The 10,973-nt window shown below is 55.9% G+C and overlaps 1 protein-coding gene across 2 annotated transcripts; it reads left to right on the top strand.

The window, feature by feature from the left end:
• Nucleotides 1-4,384: 4,384 nt before the first annotated feature.
• Nucleotides 4,385-10,601, top strand: CXXC1 (CXXC finger protein 1). 2 transcript variants are annotated; one of them, XR_013996349.1, is made up of 15 exons: nt 4,385-4,493; nt 5,167-5,285; nt 5,388-5,488; nt 5,766-6,001; nt 6,092-6,286; nt 6,692-6,718; nt 6,796-7,041; nt 7,207-7,314; nt 7,458-7,642; nt 7,900-8,107; nt 8,186-8,296; nt 8,430-8,479; nt 8,629-8,678; nt 9,952-10,104; nt 10,187-10,598. XR_013996349.1 is itself a non-coding variant. In XM_081097497.1 (15 exons), the coding sequence occupies exons 1-15, from the start codon at nt 4,491-4,493 to the stop codon at nt 10,331-10,333; spliced, it is 1,986 nt and encodes a 661-aa protein (XP_080953623.1). In that variant the 5' UTR covers nt 4,385-4,490; the 3' UTR covers nt 10,334-10,601. The 2 variants fall into 2 exon arrangements, 1 of the variants encoding a protein (XP_080953623.1); XM_081097497.1 differs by having other exon boundaries at nt 8,629-8,725; nt 10,187-10,601.
• The last annotated feature ends 372 nt before the right edge of the window (nt 10,602-10,973 follow it).

The raw sequence follows: 10,973 nt of genomic DNA, 5'->3' as shown, positions 1-10,973 counted from the left end.
TCATCATTATGTTTCTATCTCGCTCTCCCTCTCCCTTCCTCTCTGAAATCAATAAAAATAAAAAAAGCCCAGCTGGTGTGGCTCAGTGGTTGAGCATCGACCTATGAACCAGGAGACCATGGTTCCATTCCCCATCAGGGCACATGCCTGGGTTGCGGGCTTGATCTCCAGTGTGGGGCAGCCGATCAATGATTCTCTCTCATCATTGATGTTCCTATCTCTCTCCCTCTTCCTTCCTCTCTGAAATCAATAAAATAAATAAAAATTAAAAATGAATAACACAGCCTGACTAGTGTGGTTAAATTAGTTGAGGGTCCTCCCATGAACCAGGAGGTCATAGTTTCATTCCCCGTCAGGGGACAAGCCTGGGTTTCTGACTTGATTCCCGGTAGGGGGCATGCAGGAGGCAGCCAAATGACGATGTTTCTCTTCAATGTTTCTATTCCTCTCCCTTCCTCTCCATAAAATCAATTAAAATATTTTTAAAAAGTAAAGTGAATATAGCCTTTAAAAAATCAAAACAAACAAAAAATGGGGTAAAAATAATGGTTGTTAAAACTGCAGGCACATTATCACAAATTTAGGCAGTTGCTCTAAAATACTAATATTGACCATATTGCTCACCACAATACACACACACACACACACACACACACACCAAATAAAATCAAATCTCACTTAAGAAAATATTTAATGAAGCAATAAAAGTTATGAATTTTATTAAATCTCAACTCTTGAAAAGACATCCATCATGTTAATATGCCATGCAATGAGAAGCATGAAACACTATTGCATATCACAGAGCAAGAATTGTCTCGTAGGAAACCAAGATGGCAGCATAGGTAAACACCGGAGTTTGCTGCCTCGAACAACCACTTCAAAAATACAACTAAAAGACAGAACAGACATCATCCAGAACCACAGGAAGGCTGGCTGAGTGGAAATTCTACAACTAGAAGGAAAGAGAAAAGCATACCGAGACTCAGAGGAGGCGCAGTGTGGTAGTAAAATACTAAGGTGTGGAGGTGCATGCGGAGCGGGCTGGTGGCTGAGGGCGCGGTTGTCATTTTCAATCGGGAGGGAGTCTCAGGCTCTGAGCTCCAGTTCCGGGCGAGTCTCTGGGGACCCAGACTCATACGGGAGAAGCGGGACTGTCTGGCATCGGTCGGAACTCGAGGGCAGCTTTCTCTCCGAGGGGCTTGCAGCGATTACCGGGACACTGAGAAGCAGAGCCTCTGAGGGCAAGACTGAGAGCAGCCATAACTGCTAGCCCCGCCCTGTTGATCCCATGGAACCCGCCCCGCCCAAGTCCTGCAGGGAGACTTTTGCTGGATAGCCTCAGGCAAAGGCAAGATTAGCACCTCCCTAGAGATCCAGGAGCCAGGAAGCCCAGAGGTCAGAGTGGGACCATCCAGTTTGCAGCTCTGTGGAACCATAAAAGACACACTCAGGGGGAAGACTCAGTGAGCACCAAAGCCCCAGAGGGGTGTCTCCAGCACAGAAGTTCTCCCACTGCAGACACAGCTGATTCTCACAGCCAATTGGCCCGGAGGTCAATTCCTCCCAGTGATAACTACAACAATCAAGGCTTAACTACAACAAGACTGTGCACAAAGCCCACAAGGGGGTGCACCAAGAGTGTCCTCCTCAGGTAATTGGGGAGGCTGAGCCACTGGGCCCTAGAGGACACTCAGCACAGAAAAACACTTTATCAACACAGGGAAGCATAAGAAATGCAGAGACAAAGAAAAAGGGCACAACAGAAATGGAGGAAAGCAAACTACTGGATATAGAGTTCAAAACCATACTTTTAAGGTTTTTCAAGAATTTTCTAGAAACTGCCGATAAACTTAATGAGACCTACAAGAAATCTAATGAGACCCTCGATGTTGTGATAAAGGACCAACTAGAAATTAAGCATACACTGACTGAAATAAAGAATATTATACAGACTCCCAACAGCAGACCAGAGGATCGCAAGAATCAAGTCAACGATTTGAAATACGAAGAAGCAAAAAACACCCAACCGGAAAAGCAAAATGAAAAAGAATCCAAAAATGCGAAGATAGTTTAAGGAGCCTCTGGGATAGCTTCAAGCGTACCAACATCAGAATTATAGGGGTGCCAGAAGAAGAGAGAGAGCAAGATATTGAAAACCTATTTGAAGAAATAATGACAGAAAACTTCCCCCTCCTGGTGAAAGAAATAGACTTCCAAGTCCAGGAAGCACAGAGAACCCCAAACAAAAGGAATCCAAAGAGGACCACACCAAGACACATCATAATTAAAATTCCAAGAGCAATAGGCAAAGAGAGAATCTTAAAGCAGCAAGAGAAAGAAAGTCAGTTACGTATAAGGGAGCACCCATACGACTGTCAGCTGATTTCTCAACAGAAAGTTTGCAGGCCAGAAGGGAGTGACAAGAAATATTCAAAGTGATGAATGCCAAGAACCTACAACCAAGATTACTTTACCCAGCAAAGCTATCATTCAGAATTGAAGGTCAGATAAAGAGCTTCACAGATAAGAAAAAGCGAAAGGAGTTCATCACCACCAAATCAGTATTATATGAAATGCTGAAAGGTATCGTTTAAGGAGAGGAAGAAGAAAAAGGTAAAGATACAAATTATGAACAACAAATACACATCTATCAACAAGTGAATCTGAAAATCAAGTGAATAATCTGATGAACAGAATGAACTGGTGATTATAATAGAATCAGGGGCATAGAAAGGGAGGGGACTGACTATTGTTGTGGGGGAAGGAGTGAGAGAGATGTGGGAAGAGACTGGACAAAAATCGTGCACCTATGGATGAGGACAGTGGGTGGGGAGTGAGGGAGGAGGGTGTGGTGGGAACTGGGAGGAGGGGAGCTATGGGGGAAAAAAGAGGAACAAATGTAATAATCTGAACAATAAAGATTTAATTAATAATAATAAAAAAAGAATTGTCTCGAGGAAAAGTACTCCAATGATAGTTTGTGTTGTGAGCTACTAGTAAACTAGCCACTTTTTTTCATGGAACACCATTTTCATCTTAAAGAACAACTATAGTTACTCTGAATGTGGACATTTACTCTGGGTGTGCAGGAGGCAGCCAATTGATGATGTTTCTCTCTCATCGATGTTTCCATCTCTCTATTCCTCTCCCTTCCTCTCTCTCTGTCAAATCAATAAGAACATTTCAAAGCTGAAAAAATTAAATTAACGCTGACATACTGTATCTCATTTAACCTCCATAGTTGCCCAGGCTAGAGCGTGGCCAAGGGGATGTCTAGCTCTGACCTGTACAGATTTTATTGTACATCATTTAAATGTAAAAAGTTACTTTTATTGGGGAGATGGCTGGATATGTATGAAATGCTTTCAACAGGAATAAGGCAAATGTACCCTGCGGTGGTGGTGGTGATGGAGGGGGGGGTTGGTTGGCGGAGGACCTGGTGAAGCCGGTGGTCAGAGCAGATCCCAAGTCTACTTGGGGCTCCAGCCCCTTCTCCTGTGCACGGCGCTCCCGTCCTGCAGGGCGAGTCCCCTTGCAAGGCCCGGAGGCTGACCCGGCCGCCCCGTCCTGCAGGGCGAGTCCCCTTGCAAGGCCCGGAGCTGCCCCGCTGCCCGGCTGACCTGCAAGGAATGGGAGCGGGACAGGGCGCAGACGCTTCCCTTGGAGCCCGAACGCCGTGAAAACGTGCGTCAGAGAAAGACAGTAACCCATGATCGCCCTCAGACGTGGACTCGGAGGAACAAAATCAGCTGCAGAACAGAACAGATCCAGAGGCGCAGAAGCGGGCACAGCCTGCAGGCGGGGAGGGGAGCCATCGTCGGAGACCTCGTGTGCACACACGCGTCGCCCACGGACACAGACAACCGGGGGGCGGCCGGGGCCGGAGGGCCGGAGGGTCCATGCCCTCCTTTCAACAATAAAGATGAAAAGCCGAGCGGTGGGAGACGTGGACAGTGACTGCGGAGAGGAGCGCGACTCCACCCGGCAGGTCCGCGAGCGGCCGCCCTCCCCGGCGACTGGTCTGCAGCGCCAGCCCCCGGCGCACGGAGCCGACCCCCGGCCCGGCCTCGCCCCCCGGAGCCGCCGGCCGGCCGCTGCCCGCGCGGCCTCCTCATGGCGCCGGGTGCCCCGGGCGTCGCGCCTCCCTACCGCCTCCACCTCCGCGTCCGCACGAGCGGCCGCCGGACGGACTCCGCCGACGAGGTGGCGGCGCTCTCAGGGAAGCGGCGCCCCGGCGCGGCCATGCTCCCGGCTAACCCGCGGCCCCGGCGGCCAAGATGGCGGCGCCGGGAGGCGGTGGCGGCGGCCGCGGGCGGGGCCGTCGCGTTGCTGACGTCCGAGCCTGCGCACTCGGACGACGGCGCCCGGGAGGCGCGCCAGAAGCGGAAGTGGCTGTGAGCACCTTTGCAACCGCTGCGGACGCCGCGGAGTGGCCGGAGGGTGGGCGGGCGGCCGCCGGGGTCGCGCAGCGGGGCGCCCGGCGCGGGGCGATGGTGAGTGCGGGGCCCGGCCGGGCGCGGGCGGCGGTCACGGCGGGGTCCGCGGGCAGACGCGCGGGGCGTCTGTGGTCAACCCGGACCCGGAGTCTGGGGGCCAAAGTAGGGGGCGCCCGCCCTCCGATGCCGGAGCCGCCCGGGGGCGGTGGGGGCGCCGCTGTGGGGTCTGTCGTGGAAGTTGAGCGCGGACCCCGGCGGCAGTTCCGGGGGGCCCGTCGGGGGCTCCCTGGGCAGAGGGGCGAGGGGTGCGTTCCATGGACGAGGCGTGCGGCTCGCCCGCCGCGAGTTTGACATGCTGGCCAGTGTGCGGGGCTGTGCGCATCCAGGGATCTTGGGGAGCCGCGGGCGGGGTTGTGGGGGGCGGTCTGGGGCTAATCGCGGAGCGTGATGGCGAGTCTTCGGGGGAGAACTGCGGCGGGTGTTGGTCTGAGCCCTACGAGTGTGGGCAGAGGGAGGGGGTGTCCGTGGGGCGAGCACGGGAGGTCTGGGGACAGTGGCCGGGCTTCATGCGCGGGGTCATGTCAGGGGGCAGTGATGGGGGGTCCGTGGGGCCCATAGTGGAGGTCTGTGTGCGGAGCCGGGACGGGAAGTCTTCCTGGCAGAGTGTGGAGGGCCCGTGGTGAGCCAGGAAGGGGGTTCTCTAAGGAGCCCTGTGTGGGGGGTCCCACAGGACGGGGATGGCTCGGACCCAGAGCCTCCGGATGCGGGGGAGGACAGCAAGTCGGAGAACGGGGAGAACGCGCCCATCTACTGCATCTGCCGCAAACCGGACATCAACTGCTTCATGATGTGAGCCCGGGCTCGGGGGCGGGGCTGCACCTGTCCGGCCCCACGGCCGGGTGGGGCGATGGTCCAGCCGCTCATCCCCACCGCCCGCCCCTTCCCCTGCAGCGGGTGCGACAACTGCAATGAGTGGTTCCATGGGGACTGCATCCGCATCACGGAGAAGATGGCCAAAGCCATCCGGGAGTGGTACTGCCTGGAGTGCCGAGGTGAGGAGGTGAGGGGTGGCCGGGACAGGTAGGCGGGAGGGGCTGAGAGGGGGGAGGAGGAGCCCTAATGGGGGGCTGGGTCAGGGGGAGTAGGGGTACGGTTCTGCGGGCAGGGTGATGGTTCTGTGGTGAGCCAACACAGAGGACCCCACTGGAGGGACCCCTCTGCCCCAGAGCAGGGGGGAGAGCGCCATTGGGTGGGACAGAAGAGGAGAGAAGAGGAAGAAAGTTCTGAGACAAGCCAACCCCCCCAATGCCCACCCACCCCGGCCCACAGAGAAAGACCCCAAGCTGGAGATCCGCTATCGGCACAAGAAGTCACGGGAACGGGACAGCAATGAGCGAGACGGCAGTGAGCCCCGGGATGAGGGTGGAGGGCGCAAGAGGCCTGCCCCGGATCCAGACCCGCAGCGTCGGGCGGGGTCAGGCACAGGGGTTGGGGCCATGCTTGCTCGGGGCTCTGCTTCGCCCCACAAATCCTCTCCACAGCCCTTGATGGCCACACCCAGCCAGGTGAGTGGCTGTGGTGGCTGGGATAGGTAAGGGGATTCCAGCTCAGGCCCTACTTGGGTTCTTGATTTGTGTTCTGGGCCCTTCCCTCAGCATCACCACCAGCAGCAGCAGCAGCAGCAGCAGCAGCAGATCAAACGGTCAGCCCGAATGTGTGGCGAGTGTGAGGCCTGCCGGCGCACTGAGGACTGTGGCCACTGTGACTTCTGCCGGGACATGAAGAAGTTTGGGGGCCCCAACAAGATCCGGCAGAAATGCCGGCTGCGTCAGTGCCAGCTGCGGGCCCGGGTGAGCATGGGCAGAGCTGGGCAGGGTCAGGCTAGGGGGCCAGTGTGTGCAGGAAGAGGTGACTGACACTAGAATTGGTGCACTAGGTGGGTGGGGCTTAACTGCATATAAACAGGTGGAAAGGAGCCTGGCCTATCCAGATGAATGGGACATGACACAAGTGCTGGTCTAGCAGGGGAGCCCCCCAACCCCAGGTGGGCAGGGTAGGCTGTGTTTCTAGGTAGTCAGGCATGTCAGGGCAGGTAGGGCAGGGCTGAGCATGTCCTGGCTATCGGGTCGGGGTGCAGGTGTGCCTGGGATGGCAAGGTAGGCTAGTTGGTGGGCTGGGCTCGTGTTGGAGGGACTAGGGAAGAGCCACCCTCCGTCCACCTGGGGCTGAACTGGGCCTTCCTCCTGCCGGCACAGGAATCGTACAAGTACTTCCCTTCCTCGGTGAGTCCAGCCTCCCAGGGCGGGGCGGGGCATGCGGGCAGATTGTTCAGGGCCAGTCCTGAGATTCTGCCCTGCAGCTCTCGCCAGTGACATCGTCGGAGTCCCTGCCAAGACCTCGCCGGCCACTGCCCACCCAGCAGCAGCCACAGCCATCACAGAAGCTGGGACGCATCCGTGAGGACGAGGGGGCAGTGGTGTCATCAGTAGTCAAGGACCCACCCGAGGCTACAGCCACACCTGAGCCACTCTCAGATGAGGACCTACCACTGGACCCTGACCTGTACCAGGACTTATGTGCTGGGGCCTTTGATGACCACGGCCTGGTGAGCAGGCAGAGCACCCATGGTGGAAGGGTGGAGGTTACAGAAGCAGAGTATCCATAATGAAAAGAGAGGAGGCAGAGGGTATGGAAGGCTGATTTGGGAACTGAGTAGGTGGTGGGGTCGTCGTGAGTGGGGCAAGGGGGTCAGTGTATGCCTCCCTTGCAGCCCTGGATGAGTGACACAGAGGAGTCCCCGTTCTTGGACCCTGCGCTGCGGAAGAGGGCAGTCAAAGTGAAGCATGTAAAGCGTCGGGAGAAGAAGTCTGAGAAGAAGGTGATGGAGAGGGTGAAACGTGTGTGCGAAGGCAGAGGGCAGGGGGCTGAATGGGTTGAGAGCCAGAAAGGGGTGGGATGCAGGGGAGACGGGTATGGGGTTGATTTCAACTCTACCCTATCCTGACCTGCGTTGTCCCATAGAAGGAGGAGAGATATAAGCGGCATCGGCAGAAGCAGAAGCACAAAGACAAATGGAAACACCCGGAGCGAGCCGATGTCAAGGATCCCGCATCGCTACCGCAGTGCCTGGGGCCTGGCTGTGTGCGCGCTGCACAGCCCACCTCCAAGTATTGCTCAGATGACTGTGGCATGAAGCTGGCAGCCAAGTGAGTCATTCTTGGAGGGTTCAAGGGAGTGGGGAAGTATAGGACAGGGCTTGATAAGATCCTGCTGTATGTCTGCCAGTTACCTGTCTACCATTCAGTCAACCAAGCACCCACCTACCTGTCCACTCATCCATCCCCCATTCGGTCACCTGTTTACTTATCTTCACCATTTAGTCACCCAGCCATTCTGTTATCTTTGGCTCACCCCACTTACTTGTTGCTTGCCACCTTTCTACCTGCATCACTGCTTCCTGCAGCCGCATCTACGAGATCCTCCCCCAGCGCATCCAGCAGTGGCAGCAGAGCCCCTGCATTGCTGAAGAGCACGGCAAGAAGCTCCTTGAACGCATTCGCCGTGAGCAGCAGAGTGCCCGCACCCGCCTTCAGGAAATGGAGCGCCGATTCCATGAGCTTGAGGCCATCATTGCGCGTGCCAAGCAGCAGGCTGTGCGAGAGGATGAGGAGGTGAGCAAGCGTGGCATGGCATTGCAGGGCCCAGTACTTGGTCCTGCCTGGCCTCATCATTCCTTCCATGCCATGCAGAGCAATGAGGGTGACAGTGACGACACAGACTTGCAGATCTTCTGCGTCTCCTGCGGGCACCCCATCAATCCACGTGTTGCCTTGCGCCACATGGAGCGCTGCTATGCCAAGGTCAGGGTGTCAGCCTGAAAGGGCAGATGGTGTGGGAACATCAGTGGGTCCCTGGGGGACAATGCTGAGTGCTGTATTGGGAGGGCATGCAGCACACATCCACAGTTTTTTCCATTTGTGCTCATCCTTCCAGTATGAGAGCCAGACGTCCTTTGGGTCCATGTATCCCACACGCATTGAAGGGTGAGTGTGGGTGCTATGCAGACTTTGAGCAAGTAGGTTAATGCTGGGGTCAGAAGTAAAATGTTGGGGTAGGATATCATGATGGGCATGATAGATGGTCCCCTTTCCTTCTCCCCCTTTACTATTCTCTCTCTACTCCAAACCCCCAGGGCCACACGACTCTTCTGTGATGTCTACAATCCTCAGAGCAAGACATACTGTAAGCGGCTCCAGGTCTTGTGCCCAGAGCACTCACGGGACCCCAAAGTAAGGTTTTCCCTCAATTCCTCACATTCTGTCAATCCTCCCTTCCTCACTGCCCTACATCCCTTTCTCCCCCTCTCCTCCTCCCTTTCCTACCTGACCACTTTCATAATTCCCATCATCCTTTATTCATCTGGCTCATCACCTCCTATTCCTCCCCCTTTCCCTGCCTCTTTATCCTCTACTAGAGGCCCGGTGCACAAAATTCATGCACTCGGGGTGGGGGGGGAGGGGGTCCTTCAGCCCAACCTGCGCCCTCTCACAGTCCGGAGAGCGGGCCTAAGTGGGCAGTCGGACATACTTAATGCTGCCGTGGAGGCAGGAGAGGCTCCCACTACCGCCACTGCGCTTGCCAGCTGTCAGCCCAGCTTCTGGCTGAGCGGTGCTCCCCCGTGGGAGCACACTGACCACCAGGGGGCAGCTCCTGCATTGAGTGTCTTCCCCCTGGTGATCAGTGTGCGTCATAGCGGTTCTGCTGTTCAGTCAATTTGCATATTAGCCTTTTATTATATAGGACTAGAGGCCCGGTACATGAAAATCGTGCACAGGGGGAAGAGTGTCTCTCAGCCTGGCCTGCACCCTCTTCAGTCTGGGACCCCCCTTGGGGGATGTCCGACTGCCAGTTTAGACCCTGCGGGATCGGGCCTAAACCGGCAGTCGGACATTCCCCTCCCAATCTGGGACCGCTGGCTCCTAACCGCTCGCCTGCCTGCCTGCCTGATTGCCCCTAACCGCTTCTGCCTGCCAGCCTGATCACCCTCTAACCGCTCCCTTGCCAGCCTGATTGACGCCTAACTGCTCCCTTGCCGGCCCGATTGCCCCAAACTGCCCTCCCCTGCCAGCCCAAAGGCCACAACTGCCCTCCCTTGCCATGACCTGCCTCCTCTGCCGGGAACCGCCTTCTCCACACAAGGCAGTGGAGACGCCGGGACCGGGACCAGCCTCCGCGCCGCACAGAGCCGCGGGACCCCTAGGCCTCACCATGCAGAGCGGCCGCTGGGCCCTGCCTCTGCTGTGTGTGCAGCCATCTTGTGGCGACGTCGCGTGTGAGGGCATGAGGACCACCTAGGCTTTTATTAGTATAGATTCCTCCCCTTATCCATACCTCTCCACTTTCCTCTGAACTCTCCATTCCTTCTCTCCTCCCTTTTTTCCTGACCCCTCCCCATTCTGATCCTCCTTCCTGCCTTACCACACCCCATCCATCCTCATGCTTTGTCTTCCTGCAGGTGCCAGCTGACGAGGTATGTGGGTGCCCCCTTGTACGTGATGTCTTTGAGCTCACAGGTGAATTCTGCCGCCTGCCCAAGCGACAGTGCAACCGCCATTACTGCTGGGAGAAGTTGCGGCGTGCTGAAGTGGACCTGGAGCGTGTGCGCGTGGTAGGTTTTGGTGCTGGATGTGGCCAGGGTGAGGCGGGTCTTCCAGAGCTCCATGTCAGGGCTCCTTCTGCTCCTCTGGCAGTGGTACAAGCTGGACGAGCTGTTTGAGCAGGAGCGCAATGTACGCACAGCCATGACAAACCGGGCAGGATTACTGGCCCTGATGCTGCATCAAACCATCCAGCATGACCCACTCACTACCGACCTTCGCTCCAGTGCTGACCGTTGAGCCTCTCTGGCTCAGATGTCCTCACAGCCTTCACCCCAGGCTGGGGAGCTGCCTGGAATCCCCCATTTGTCTTTCTCCAGTGGTCTCTCAGTTTCTCCTTGTGCCCATCCATCATTTGACTGCCCATCTACCCTTACCAGACTCAAACGTTCTTCCTTTCTTTCTGTATCCTTCTGTTTCTTCATCCTTTATGCCTGGGTGGGACAGTGCAGTCTGCTCACCCTTGCTTCCTTTCTTCCTGGTTTTGTTAATAAAATTTTGAAAAACCAAATTTTGGTCTCCGAACTTTACTCAGTTGCATCTGAATTCTCAAATTCCTGAAATAGATGAGCCAGTACGTGTGTAGGCTGTGAGCATACACAGGTGGCACCCACTAGATGCAGGTTACCCCCTTGGGCTGTGGGGATATGACCTGCTGAGGGAGAGCCCAATGGCCTGCATTCTCAGCCTCTCATTTTGAGACAGTGGGTATACAGTCAGCACTCATTCAGTGTGTGGCTGATTTACCACTGTGTAAGCATTGATATTCTCCAGACCAGCTCTGGCCAGGTAGCTCAATTGGTTTGAGTTGTCCCAATACACCAAGGTTGTGGGTTCCATCCCTAGTCAGAGCACATACAAGAAATGAACGAGTCCTGGC

This window comes from Myotis nattereri (assembly GCF_964212035.1).
Source record: "Myotis nattereri genome assembly, chromosome: 8".
NCBI lineage: Eukaryota > Metazoa > Chordata > Mammalia > Chiroptera > Vespertilionidae > Myotis > Myotis nattereri.
This window is presented reverse-complemented; position numbering and strand designations above follow the sequence as displayed.

What these genes read in the sequence shown, in the direction of transcription:
- CXXC1 (XM_081097497.1), top strand. An exon ending in AGAAGAAGTCTGAGAAGAAG is followed by an intron (nt 7,315 to 7,457) that starts GTGATGGAGAGG and finishes GTTGTCCCATAG; the next exon opens with AAGGAGGAGAGATATAAGCG. An exon ending in GGCATGAAGCTGGCAGCCAA is followed by an intron (nt 7,643 to 7,899) that starts GTGAGTCATTCT and finishes TGCTTCCTGCAG; the next exon opens with CCGCATCTACGAGATCCTCC.